Genomic DNA, 14,447 nt, shown 5'->3' with positions numbered 1-14,447 from the left:
AACAAGTTATAAAACACTAATTCATTGGTAACAACTCAAGATAAACTTTCACCTCTCAAAATGTTCTGTAGAAAAGTATCTAAAAGTGCTGGTTTAGATACTTCTCATAATAAAACCAACTTTGGTCAAATATATACATAAAAAGTAAAAGGCTTAAAAAACCATTGAACCACCTGCTGAGGGAGAAATATTTTTTAACTTCTTCAGTTATATAATGGAAACTGAACCCAAACAGAGAGAGGAAGGTATAAAGAAATGTGGATACTTCTGTTGAAAACATTTTGATCAGATCATATTTTTTACTTTTTTTTTTTTTTTTTTTTGCGGTATGCGGGCCTCTCACTGTGTGGCCTCTCCCGTTGCGGAGCACAGGCTCCGGACGCGCAGGCCTAGCGGCCATGGCTCACGGGCTTAGTTGCTCCGCGACATGTAGGATCTTCCCGGACCAGGGAACGAACCCGTGTCTCCTGCATCGGCAGGCGGATTCTCAACCACTGCGCCACCAGGGAAGCCCCAGATCATATTTTTTAAAAAACAGTGAGGAACAAATAAAACCTTTCAAAAAAAAAAAAGGTTTAGAAGAAGCTAGAATGGCATACAACACAAGGCACATCAACTGTGAGCCCTTCGCCCTCTATGTAACACCCCAAGGAGAAGCAAGTGGTACCAGAAAGCCTTGCCTTTGCCTTAACAACCAGTATATTTTATATCTTATTAATTTTGCAATGAACTATATTTCTCTCCTTTCTCTGACAACTAAGAAATTAAACCAAATATATCACCCCAATTTTTAAACTAGTCATAGAAATTTATGTTACACATTTTTGTGTACTGAACTTAACCCAGGCTTGATCTTATTTTCCTACTCATATTTTCCTATTGCCCTGAGTTGCTCATTTATTTGCATACTTTAGTATATTATGCATTTCTTTGAGGCACCATAAATTTATTCCTGGAAATTCAACATAGAATTCAGGTTCATTCATTCTTCTAGCAGTCAACAAATATTTATTAATTGCCTATATGTTCTAGGAACTAGAGATAAAGTGTTACATAAAACAAAGTCCCAGCCTTAGTGGAAGTTGCACATGCTAAGTAGTACTATAAAGAAAATTGAAATAGGGTAAAGAGATAGAAAGAAATCATGACAGGGGCAGGAGAAAGATAGATGATTTTACATAAATTTCCCCTTGAATTTGAGTTTTAATCTCTCTACAACAGCATTAGGAAGGGCTTTTGAGGGGCTTGCTATGAATCAGAAAAAGAACAGTTGATTGCAGGAGTCCCCTAAGCCCCCAAAATTAAACACTTCTTTTCAAAGCCACTTAATAGAATCCAAAATTACATTATGTAGTGATATAGACTTGGAAGGGCTTTATATATTTTATAGAAGATGTATTTTGAGTTGAAGTCTATATTTTCTAGTTAAACACCTTTGTTAATTGGTAATTCACTAATATTTATGCTTGTCATTAATAAGAAAAGGACAATATAGTGAGTTGTAAGCCAGGTTTCAGAACTTAGGACAAGTTAGGCCAAGCAGCTAAGGTCATTCATTTCGATTCACCTGATATCAACTTCCAGAATAAGAGAAATAACTCCTAGAAGGAAATAAACTTGCTAATCTCTATGGCAAAGGCCAATGTATATGTGCCCTATTCTCCTTCTCATCATCACTCCTCTACCCAACATGAGATAAACAGTATTAGCATAACATTTTCCAGAGATGTCTTTGTACCAGTTGACATGCTTACCTAATAAATGGTGCCCTAGGATTTCCATTTTCATCTAATTCGTAAAGTTTATCTGCTCGCAGGCCATCAGCAACAAACAGCACTAATCTTTTCGCTGGGGGAGGCAATGGCGTAAACTGAGGAGTCATTCCATGAACCAAAGGAGATGTAAAATAAATGTCAAAGATGGAGGCGAAGAACACCAAATGTATGAGCAATCCCAAAATAATATACAGCAGCATATCCCGTGTAACTAATCTTCAAGAAAAACTGAAAAGAGTGAACAAAATTAAATTTGGGTAAGCCTTAGTGCAATCATATATATTTTCACTTATTTTGATGACTACATATAGATTGAATATTTTAAAATATTACATAACACAGTTTCACCTTCATTTATGATGGTAACAAGCATTATTTAATAATGAGATAATACAGAAATAAAATATATGATAAAGTACACTCAAGCAAAAAGAAAAGTTCAAGTATCATAAGTAATTAGCACCAATAAACTATTTATAATAAACTTAAATGCATACTAAGCTCATAAAAACTAACATAGGATCAAAAACCAAAGAATTAAATGAGTCCTAAAATGAGTTAGGTTTCATTCAAATCAAATCCTGTATAAAACAGAAAATATAACTCATGGTCGTCTTGGTTACCCATGTGACAACCATTGATATTCTCAGAATTTAACATTATTTAACTATTTGTGCTTCTTTTTTTGTTTTTTTTTGACTTTTGGTTATCAGCTCAGGACAGTTTTCGCTTCTCTTGACTATCACCAAGTTGAGCAGACAACATGCATTTTGTCCATTTAGTAGGGGAAGGAAAAAGTAGTTAAATTTCATCTTTGCTTCAGAAGATTTACACTCATTAAGGGAACACTTTATTTTAGTTCCCTGAACCAATACAAAAAAGCAGAAGGTTACATTCATTCATTCAGTAAAAATGTTCTGTGCACTTATTAAGCGCATAATTGTGTGCTGGGGAACTACACCAAAGTGACACAGTCACAAATCTGATAAGCTTACAAATACTCAGGGAAGGAAAACTACGCAATGTGAAACATTTAAACAATACATTTAAAGTATACCATTAACTGCCTGAATCAATGGGAGTCCATGGGAGTGCTTTTCAAGCCAGTCTACAATTTGCTTTTGTTGGTGAATCTCTATCCAGATTACAAATAACAGCAAAGTACTCTAACTTGTCCTTGTAATGTAACTGCATTAGTTACGCATAGTGATGCTTGGCTGAAAAACACTAAAGATGAGTTAATTTAATTACAGATATATCTTATTCTTCCTGGCCTGAAGAAGTACATTATGAAAGGAAAGGGTGGCAAAATATCCTGCAAAAAAACTGAAACACTGAGGAAAAAACCTTATCAAAGTCAAGCATATAATAAAATAATAAAATAAAATAGAGAAAATGGTCAAATTATGGACCACTTTTTTCTTGGGAGAATCAAGAGTCAACTAAATATCAGAAATATTCCACAAACTATGAAAGTCCCTTACTGAGTAGATGCTATTCTGCAATCTAAGGCAACACTCTCAGAATAAATATGTATTTTCCCTATGAGCTTTGACTACATAGCAACTCCCATCTTAATAATAGCAATCTGATTATAAAAATAAAATCACTGTGGTAAGTTTGGAAATATAGAAAAATTGCCTACAATTCTACTACCTGAAGAAAAATCTGTTCACAGTTTCTTACAATTTTTATCCTATCTACATTTTTATAGAGGCTCACAATTTTATATAGATATTTTCCTTTATTATACATTAACATTTCTGTTATTTAAAAAAAACAACCACCTTTTCCTACACATCATTTACCATTACCATGACTCTATTCTATGGGTGCATTTTAATCTTCCTGATCACCCCCATATTGTTAAGCAGGTTTTTACTATTAAAAGTATCGATGTGATTAATCTAAATTTATATATAATTTTTATGTTAATTTTTTAGACATTTCACATTGTGCTTAGAGATACTGCCTATAAGTACAGTCACTGAATCAAAGGCTATGAACATCTTTAAGGCCTTTGATATGCTATATATGGAAATAAGTGTTTCAGCTGACTACTGATTCTCCTAATGATAAAGTAAACACTTGCAATGTATATTTCTCTTGCTTATCTCACAAGCCCTCCTGAAGAAAAAGTCATAACTTCAAATACACACAGTACAACAAACTAAATGTGATGAATTAAAAAGGAGACATTAAGTAGAATATTCTAAAGGACAAGATTTCAAACATGGAAATTATTATTAATATCAGTGTTTCAAGAGAGGAGGGTGTGGTCAACTTTATCAGATAAACTTAAACACTGGAGTAAGAGCAGGGCAGCAAACTGAAGTCCTTGTTAACCTTACTGAGGAATTTCAACAGAGTAGTGAGAGGTAAGCCCCATGAACGTGCTTGCTCGGAAGTAAATGGGAGGTCAGGGAGGGAAAGACAGTGGGATGAGTACAGCTCTTCGGGAGAATGCTAAGTCTCAAGAAAAGTTCTTTTCTTAAATGAAAATTGATGTATGGCCAATAGAGGGTTTTCCTCAGCTACGAGACACTAGATCTGTGTGCTGAGGAATGATTTCAAATGTAGAAAGAAATTAATGCTGCAACAGAAAGGTAGAGTAACTGCAGGAGTTAAAAATCCTTGTGAAAGCAAGAAGAGCTGGAGCCTAGAGCACAGTGGAGCAGCTGGACCACCCTGTTGTGCCTGGGACACCCCCCTCCACCCTTTGGGCACTGGAAGTCTTGCATCCAGGGAAACCGCTCAGTTCCAAGTGAACTATCTCTGGGCTCTTCAGCTGGCTCTTCCCATGCCGGGCTCCTTATTTTTCACACCATCTTCTCAAATGTCGCCTCCTCAAGGTTTCTACACCACCCTAAAGTAGACCCTTTCCTCATTTTCCCTGATTTAAACAATGACACACTCTGTATTTATTGTTGAAATTTACTTAGTGATTCTCTTCCGCTAGAATATAAGCCCCATAAGGACACAGATTGATATCTTGTTCACCACTGTTATGTCCTACCTACTGAGAAAGTAGGCGCTCAATCAATGCTTTTTAAGGAACTTATTAAAATGAATGGCGAAGTAATTTTGGCTAAAATGAATCCTACTTCAACAACGTTTATTCAAAACCTACTATTTTGCAAGTATTTTGCTCAGCAACAGAATTTGAAAGGTGAATAGACATGGACCACATGTCCGTGTTGAATACGCATGACCACATGTTTTAGTAGGACCACAAAGAACAAGGCGAAGAACACAGCCAAAGCAAGGAAAGGCTCTGAAGATATGTGGGATATTAGGCAATCAAAAGATGTATGCAAAAATACAATATCTATTAGCCCACTTTTCAAAGCTAACAAGGAGTCCTGTGATAATTCTTTCAGATCCAAAAAATTACCTACTAATATATGCTTTTAACCATTTATTTAATATATGCATATTAAATAAAAATTACCACTAGTTCATACAATTGTTTTTCTTTTGAGTATAAGGGTTCTTGTTATAATACATTCCAGTTATTCAGAGTTAATTATTCTAAGGTCAATAGTCTTACTAAATTTTTTCTGATGCACTTTAATGAATGGCATCTATTTTTTAATTTTTCAATCAACTTTATTAAAGTATAATTTATATACAAAAATGGACATTTTACATTTTATAAGTTTTGACCAATATATACACTCATATAACCAACCACCAGAATCAAGATATAGAATATTTTTATAATTCCAAGAAGTTCCCCCATGTCCCTCTGCAGTCAAACCCTGTCCCCACAGCTCTGACCATAAGCAATCACTGCCTTCTGTGATGCAAGATTAATTTTTAGAATTCGAAAGTGTCACTGAGATGGAATCATGCAGTATGTATTTATTGTATCTGCTTTCATTCAGCATTACATTTTTGAGATTCATGCACGGCTGTGATTCAGTTGTTTGTTCCTTTTTAATACCGAGAAGGAACCATTGTATGGATATACTACAGATTGTTTACCTATTCACCTCCTGATGGATATGTGAATTGTTTCCAGTTCTGGGCTATTACAAATAAAGCTTCTATGAACAGTAAATGACTCTGTGAATATATGCTTTCATTTCTCTTGAACAAATATGCAGAATTAGAATTGCTGGGTTAAATGGTAAGCAGATGTTTAAACGTATAAAAAGAACTGCCAAACTTTTTCCAAACTGTTTAATACACCTACAAGCAATGTCTTTAAGTGTTTTAAAACTTTATTTTATTGACAATCTGTAATTTGGCTATAAATGTCATTTTAGAATTTACTTTTATAGTAAGTATAATGTGCTTTATAATTTCTTATATATTGTTATAATGTTTTCCCCCACTCTTGAGTATATTCAATTACAGTGAGTTAGTGGGAGTGTAGTGGTAAACTATTGTGGTTTTAATTTACCCTTCCCTGATGACCAATAACATCGAGCAACTTCTCATGCAGTTAATGAACTTTTTAAAATCCTCTTTATTTTCCCTCTTCACTTTTTAAAGTGTTTTTCAAATAGCAGTACTTTTAAATTCTGATTAATTCAATTAATTTTCTTTTGGCGATTGTATTTTGTGTCCCACCTGAGGAATTTTTGTAAATGACAACACTTTAGTATAGATTTTTAACACTTTTATTTTCAAACAATTCCAAATTCAGAGAAAAACTGCAATAGTGGTGTGAACATTCACACACCCCTTAGCCATATACATCTTACGTTAACATTTTTCCCACTTGCTTTATCATTTTCTCCCTCTTGCCTCTCTGGCCCCTGCCTCACCTCTTTAACTTACCCCTCCCATGTGTGCGGGTGGGAGGTTTGGGGGATGTGTGTGTCATATAATATTGTTTCTGAACCATGTGAAGATAAAGTTGTATACACTATGGCCCTTTACCCCTGAATACTTCAGTGTTTATTTCCTGAGAATAATGATACTCCCATATATACCTACAGCAGAGTTATCAACTTCAGTACACTCAACGTCAGTATTTTTATCTAATCTACCATCTATACTCCAAAGTTTTGAAGTGTCCCAATAATATTCTTTATAGAATTTTTATAGCTTTTTAAATTTTTATATTGAGGCATAATCGGCCTATAATAAGCTGTATATGTTTAAAGTGTATAATAATCACAGTCAAGATAGTGAACATACCCATAACCCTCAAGAGTTTCCTCATGCCACTGTGATTCATCCCTACATATTTCATTTTTTGATATTATTGTAAATGGTATTTTTAATTTCAATTTCCCCTTGTTAGTTCTTAAATTACCACTGATTTTTATACATTCACTTTGTATCCTGCAACATTGAAAAATTATTAGTTATAGTAGCCTTTATGTAGGTACCTCTTGATTTTCTAAAGAGATAATTATGTCACCTGTGAAAAAAGGACTTCTTAGCAATCTATACTTTTTTATTTATATCTCATGCTTGTTGTACTGTCTAGGACCTCTAGTATAATGTTGAATAGGTGTCGTAACAACAGAAATCCTTGCCTTGTATCCAGTCTTAGGGTGAAAGCTGTCAGTTTTCCAGGTTTTGTAGATTCTCTTTCTTAAGTTAAAGAAGTTCCCTTTTACTCTCAATATGAAAAGAGGTTTTTTTTTTAAAACATCTTTATCGGAGTATAATTGCTTTACAATGGTGTGTTAGTTTCTGCTTTATAACAAAGTGAATCAGTTATACATATACATATGTTCCCATTTCTCTTCCCTCCTGCGTCTCCCTCCCTCCTACCCTCCCTATCCCATCCCTCTAGAGGTTCACAAACCACCTAGCTGATCTCCCTGTGCTACGAGGCTGCTTCCTACTAGCTATCCACTTTATGCTTGGTAGAGTATATGTGAATGAATGATGGATTTTGTCAAATGCTTTTGTTGCATCTATTGAGATGATCATGATCATTTGGTTTTTCTCTTTTAGTCTCCCAATGTGGTGAATTACGCTGATTGAATTTCAAACGTTAAACCAAGCTTGCACTCCCAGAATAAACCCCACATGATCATTAAGTATTATCCTTTCCATATACTATTGGATTTTATTTCCTGAAATACTATTTAGCATTTTAAAGTAATATTTATTAGAGATATTAGATTATAATTTTCTTTTTTCTCTGGTTTTGGTATCAGACAATGCATTGGGAAGTGCTGTTACCTCTTTTATTTTTTGGAAGAGTCTGTGTAGAATTTATATTATTTCTTCCTTTCTTGTGTAACAGAATTCACCAATGAAACCAATGGCTCAGAGTTTTCTTTGTTGGAAGATTTTTAACTATAAATTCTTCATATACTGAGAGATGTTACGATTATTTACTACTTGTTGAGTGAGTTTTGGTAGTTGTATCTTTTAAGTTGTCCATTTGTCCATTTCATCCAAATTGTCAAATTTATTATTCCAAAATTATTCATAATATTCTATTCACTTATCCTTTTTTCTGTCCTCTAGCTCAGGACCCCATCTATCAGGTATCATATTTAGTTATGCAAAGTAAGTCATTTTTCAAGTACTTAATTCATTTCAGTTAGATCTTAAACTCTATTTACAACTAAAGTACATACTGTATATATCCAGATGTATAGAAGCTCACACTGATTTAAATACTCCTCTTTACCATGGAAACCTGAGTACTTTCCTTTTCATGCTTATAAATAAGGAAATATGTATACCACTTCTCACTTTCATTTGTATTTACAAATAACTCCCTGGACTTATGTTCTTTCTTTTCTCCATTGCTATTATACAACTCTTCTATATAAAGTATAAAAGTTTATGTGTTAAAGGATAATACAAATTTTCCACTACCCAAAACCTTATTGAAGTAGTGAAACAAAAATTGTGTTTGAGAACTTTGACCCTGAAGCTGTAACAGCCAACATAAAAATCTAGCTCTGTTATATAGTGACAGTGGGATCCTAGTCAAGTCCCTACCTTGCACTCTCAAGCATCACTTCCTCAGGGACTATGCAGTCCAAATCAGAAGCCAAAACCTTTACTTCAGTTTACAATTATATGGCTATGACTCTGACTATTTGTAGTAATGTCTGTCTCTATCATTTAAAGCTGATTCCAGGACAGCAAGACAGGCTTTCTCCAGCACTCATCACAGTCCTGGGCACTTTCTAAGGACTAATAATAAATGACTTACAATTATCATTTCAAAGGTAAATGTAATATGCACGATAGCCACTAGAGGCTGCCTAGTTTCTCTATTTATTCCTCCTCCAGAACATACGCATGAACTGTGAAGATTCAGGATACTTTAAAACAACCACAACAACTTTTATGTTTAAGTCATTTACTATACATAAAATTTCGGTGATTCCAAAATATCATTCTTCACATACTACTTATTTTATTATTGCTAAGCACATGTAATTAAGCAATATTATTACTTAATATTTCTGTTTTTAAAAAATCACTTTTTATTCAGATTTAGTGAAAAAGAAAACTTTGTCATGGATGAATCATTTGGAAACCACCAAAATAAATGAATAATTACTAAAAATTTTAAAATACACATAACCGTATCAATAAAAGTTATTTAGCTTATATCTGTGGGATGTTTACCACATAATGAAAAACAATCTTAAAAAATTAGAATGTATAAAAAATTAGATACTTATAAAACTTTAAGTCAATGAAAAACTTGCATTTAAAATATTACTTGTGGTTATTTTAAGACTACTAAAGCAAAAAATAATTTTTTAAACACGAAAATGATTTAAGTGCCTGGAAAAAAGCGATCTTTTATATTTTCATCACTAAGATACAAACTTCAATGACTATCCATATTATTCAGTGAAACATTAGTTGTAAAGACCAAATTAATGCAGATCTTGCTAAGTAGAAAGAAAATTTCTCAACAATATTAAAAGCAAATTATTAAAAGTAGAGATCAGCAATTATTAATATTCTAGTATGTGCTATTTCTTAAACATTTTTAATTAGTAAGTAAACCTCTATGTATCGCGGAAGAGAAAAGTACTTACTGAGAAGACTGGCCAGTTGGTTTGTTATGGGCTTGGAAGGTCACATAAACAAGTCCATGATTATAGGATACGAAGTAGAATCAGGAAACTACAGACGTGTTATAGGAAGCCAATCATGGAAAGACTTCTACACCCAACTTCTTACAACTCTCTGAGGAAACATATTTTAAATCTACTGATATTTTCAACTTTCATTTTAGAAATCAGACCTTAAATTAAAGATATTCCCTTTGGGGCCTACTACCTTAATTGCTTTTTCTGGCTGTAGCTACTGAACAATAGACAACGGGTTTGTTTTGCTTTATTTTTAAAAGTCTGTCAAATGTTCTCCATATACTAGTATTACATTAATTGAGAACTGACTATAACATTTATTGTGTACTAGGTACCAGGTACGGTGACAAGCACATTCCTAATTCTATATACTTTCAGCATCCCCTCGACAGATGAGGGCTGACAGAAGTCAAGTAACTATTTAAAAGTCTCACAGTAAATAATCGGCAGAACTGGGATATAAACTTTAGGCTCTTCAACCTAATAAGCACAATCGTCTAAGGGAAGACCCTAAGTGCAGGGACCCTAAATACAAAAGATTTCTAAAATTCCCCGTTACAGAGATGGAAATATTGTACTATACAAACAACCCATTTCTAATCATGCCCTTTCCATGCCATTCCCTAATCCCTTCCATTCCTCCATTCCAGAAATTGGTTCCATTTTCAGTCTCTCTGGCAAACTCAATAAGAAGCAGCAATCCTTTTGGCTAAGAAATATGTAACAGCATTGACTAGTTTGATACTATTTTTCTAAGATCCAGGATTTTTTTTTCCATGCTTTTCTTCAATATATGGCTCACACACACAAAAATTTAGAATTCAAACATTAGGAGCTAATGTTCTATAAAAAATACTTTGAATTCTTGGTATTAATAACATCAAAAACAACTTCTACCAAAAACAAAACGAAAAACCCAAAGCCTCATTCAAATGAAAATTTTAGTTTACTGAGCCTGGGTAAACTGAAATTAAAGCCGACATTTAACTGGTGGCATACATTTACATGTAAACCAATAACCTGACCTAAGGCTGTATAAGAACGCTATATTTTTATTTTTCCACAGACCTAAAGGAGATACTTCACTGCTTCAATGTAACATAACTTACCTGATAACATAATTATTGCCACCTCTATTTTGGTGCTTAAAGGAAGAACCTATGCAGAATGACAGGGAAATCTAAAAGTGCAAAAGTGGCAAACTTTGTATACTGTGCTAACATTTTTGTATACTGTCCAATATATATATACTGTCCAAAGTATACAGTACACTGTATACTTTGTATACTGTCCAAACTTAGTATACTGTGCTAACATTTGATAAAGGATATCAAAACTGTCAAAAGCAGCCAAGTTTGAAAACAATTTCTCAGTTCCACGGTCAGTATCTTGACTCCAGTCTAACTGTACACGTCAGAAATGTTGCAAGGCATAGCGGAGAAAGAATGGCTTTGGACAAAAGAGAACTGACTTTAGTTCCTTTGAATACTTATTGATGGAGTTGACTTGACCGGCTCATTGAACGTCTCTAGGATTAAGTTTACTTTTCCCTCCACTGAGGGACTGCATTTGATATTTTGAAGCGTCCCTGTATTAAATCCTGAGATCCTAACAGTTTGCTATTGAAGTCGAGGCTATCAGGGTATTCTCTGACCCACGCAAATCCAAACCTCTGAGTTCCATTTTCCATTTACTCTATCCATCTCCCACACCCAACCCTATGGCATCCTGCCCTATCACTACTAACTCGGTGGCGAGAAGGCGCTCTCCCAGGCCTCCAGGGCAAACGGACACACGGCTGGGAAGGCAAGGAAGAAAAAGGAAGCCACATTCTGACTACAGCCCCTGCCCTGGGCACCTGCTACACGTGCGGAGAAAATGTCATCAATTGGCGGCACACAGCAGAAAAAGTGAAACGTGCTAAGGAAAAGTGAAGTAGCTCGGCGGCGGGCGTGAGGCCACTTTCGGGGCCACCGCACCTCTCCCCCACTAGTCCCGGATTTACCTGGGCTTATACAGGTCAGGCCTGATCTCAGGAATGGGGGCCTCCTCACCGCGAAGGCGGGACCCAGCTCGAGGTCAGAGTTCCCCTCTGTTCCCGAAAGGACATCCAAGAGAATGTTCCTAAGCCACCGTCAAAACCGCTTCTCAACCACGGAACGCCCCTGACACTTACCTGACCAGAAGCTGCTCTCGCGATAATTCTTGGGTCAGCCCTCCGTAACTTCAGTCCCCGCCCCCTACCTCACTCGACCAATCAAAAAGGGGTGAGGGCGGGATTTTATCTTTGAGCGGGGAGCGGGACCTTCTATCTTTGCTCATTAGTGGGGAGAACGGGCGGGGCTGGGGCGGGGCTGGGGCGGGGAGGGAGGCACGGCACGCGCCATTTCTCGCGAGACTGGGGACCAGGAAGACGCCTGCAGAGCCGGGCTGCTGCTGCAGCTGCGGCTGAGGCAGCGGGTGGTGTTTCTTCCAGACCGTTTGCCTCCGAGCCTGGGCCTGGTCTCCAAGTGAGGAGGCGGGACGTGGCCAATCCGGGGCCCTGGAGGTGCCCAGTGCCCGCTGAGGCTTAGTGGGGATTCAGGCTGAGGCCTGTCAGAGCCAGACAGGGAGGCGCCCACGCTCCTGACAGTATAAGATGGCGGCAATGGCGCCTGGAGGTGGTGGCGGCGGCGTGAATCCATTCCTCAGCGATTCGGACGAGGACGACGACGAGGTTTCAGCGACCGACGAGCGGCGGGCAGGACTTCGGCTGAGTTCCGGGGTCGGCCTAGATCCTGGCTCTGCGGACTCGCTATCGCCCCAGGATCCCGTGGCCTTAGGGAGCAGTGCAAGACCAGGGCTCCCTGGGGAGGCGTCGGCGGCTGCGGTGACACTGGGGGGCACCGGGGAGACCCCGGCCCGATTGTCAATTGATGCGATCGCGGCTCAGTTGTTGCGCGATCAATACTTGCTGACCGCCCTGGAGCTGCACACCGAGCTGTTAGAGAGCGGCCGCGAGCTCCCTCGGCTGCGCGACTACTTCTCCAATCCCGGCAACTTCGAGAGGCAGAGCGGGACCCCGCCGGGGTTAGGAGCGCCAGGGATCCCTGGAGCAGCCGGCGTTGGAAGCGCAGGAGGTCGGGAGCCGAGTACTACGTCGGGTGGGGGACAGCTCAGTAAGTGAACAACAGCCCTGTCACTCCGGCTGGCCTGTTGGGATTGCAAGGGGTAGTTGTGGGAAGGGGGTACTTCCGGGCGGGTACTGAGTATGAGGAACATTTTAGTTAGAGAGTTGGGGCGAGGGGTGATCTTTTGCGGTGGAAGCAAAAGGATCTGGCAGTGTCTGTTCTCTGCCTGCCTGCCTCCAGCTCTTGGCTAGACTTGCACCTGCTCCTGGCTCCACTCTTGGTGTCGGGATCTACTAAATAGCCAGCGTTTCTAGTTCACTGGCTATTACGTGACTCCAGAAGACTCCCTTGCAACCTTGGTTTATCGCTTTAATCCTTTTTCCGTTTTCTCCAATCCCCTGAATCACCACTACCTGGAAACAGTGTTCCTTAAATTGTTCGCAGTAATTATTTGACTCAAAGTCAAGAGAGAAAAGAATAGGAAATTTCTCTCCACGAAATCAGATCCACTTGAAGACCCTTTGTCTTTGGGATGACTTGCTCACTCAAAAATTAGGTTTTCTGTTGCATAAAATTTGTTCTGTTTAAACTCAATTTAATTCCATTTCAGTAGGTTTCCAAAATTACAGGAAGTCTAAGGAGCTGGCTAGGCAAGTTCTACCTGCAGTGTATTGCTGGTCTCACCACCTCACAGGCTTTTTTCTCTGCCTAAGTTAGGAATTAACTTTTTTACCTTGTTATAATCATTGTTAGCAGTATAGAGTAGTCGTTTACTTCATTCATCATATATTTATAAACATTTCTTGTGGCTTTAAAACGTGCTGTCAAGGATATATACTGTATTCCTAGTACCCAACCCTTTTGAGAGGCATCTTAGATTATTTCCCTTATTAATGGTATGAGGTGATTTTGTGTGTTATGTGAGGCCAACTGGAATTTACTAACAAATGTTAAATATACAATTTTAAAATTGTAACCCAACTGATTATTTTTTGTCTATACTTTTAAATGCTGCCAGAGACTTATATTTCCTAACTTAGATGTAGTGAAAGTGCAAAGAGTGCGCTTTCTATCAGGGTAAATACTGAGCATATTTCTCTCTTGAATACGGAGTTTTCTCAGCAGGTGTAACTTCCTTGCTCAATATTATAGGATAATATTCCATTTCTGGAAACGATTTTCTCATTGCTGACCTTTAAGACCATAAAATGTAACAAAGAGCAGTGTAACAAAATTGTTAGGTAGTTGGCTTTCTTTGTTTGGTTTCAGATTTTTGAACTATCTAATAATGATTTTCACATGATAAGCTCTTACTACTTCCTCAAGACCCAGCTCAAATGTCATCTTTGTAAATGTTTCCCACACTCTCCAGGCTTGGTTGTTTGGTTCTTTCATTGTACTATTTTCAAACCTCAACCGTTGCTTTTAACTTTTTGTATTTGATTTGTTAACAGTATCATTTTTCTCCATTAGATAGTCAATTCTTGAGGGTCATCTTTATATTCCTCACAGTTTGTACA

At 37.3% G+C, this 14,447-nt stretch overlaps 2 protein-coding genes across 12 annotated transcripts in view; one reads left to right on the top strand and one right to left on the bottom strand.

The window, feature by feature from the left end:
• Window positions 1–12,006, bottom strand: part of PIGN (phosphatidylinositol glycan anchor biosynthesis class N) — a 110,578-nt gene extending 98,572 nt beyond the window's left edge. Inside the window, exons 1-3 of one of the 4 annotated variants that reach the window (XM_059039368.2) lie at window positions 11,823–12,006; window positions 9,764–9,914; window positions 1,755–2,003 (exon numbers count right to left, since the gene is read on the bottom strand). In XM_059039368.2, the coding sequence (XP_058895351.1) occupies window positions 1,755–1,975 (221 nt within the window). In that variant the 5' untranslated portion in view covers window positions 1,976–2,003; window positions 9,764–9,914; window positions 11,823–12,006. The remainder of the gene's footprint in view (window positions 1–1,754; window positions 2,004–9,763; window positions 9,915–11,822) is intronic. The other 3 variants (XM_059039372.2, XM_059039370.2, XM_067014661.1) reach the window with 3 other exon arrangements.
• A 208-nt stretch (window positions 12,007–12,214) lies between these two features.
• Window positions 12,215–14,447, top strand: part of RELCH (RAB11 binding and LisH domain, coiled-coil and HEAT repeat containing) — a 118,327-nt gene continuing 116,094 nt past the window's right edge. For 6 of the 8 annotated variants that reach the window (XR_010836777.1, XR_010836776.1, XM_059039365.2 and 3 more), the window contains exon 1: window positions 12,215–12,975. Coding sequence is in view for 6 of the 8 variants with exons in the window: in XM_059039365.2 (XP_058895348.1) it covers window positions 12,456–12,975 (520 nt within the window). In the remaining 2 variants the exon portion in view is untranslated. The remainder of the gene's footprint in view (window positions 12,976–14,447) is intronic. The other 2 variants (XM_067014799.1, XM_067014798.1) reach the window with 1 other exon arrangement.

Source organism: Kogia breviceps, chromosome 15, assembly GCF_026419965.1.
Source record: "Kogia breviceps isolate mKogBre1 chromosome 15, mKogBre1 haplotype 1, whole genome shotgun sequence".
NCBI lineage: Eukaryota > Metazoa > Chordata > Mammalia > Artiodactyla > Physeteridae > Kogia > Kogia breviceps.
The sequence above is the reverse complement of the archived record's forward strand: the minus strand, read 5'-3'. Positions and strand labels throughout refer to the sequence as shown.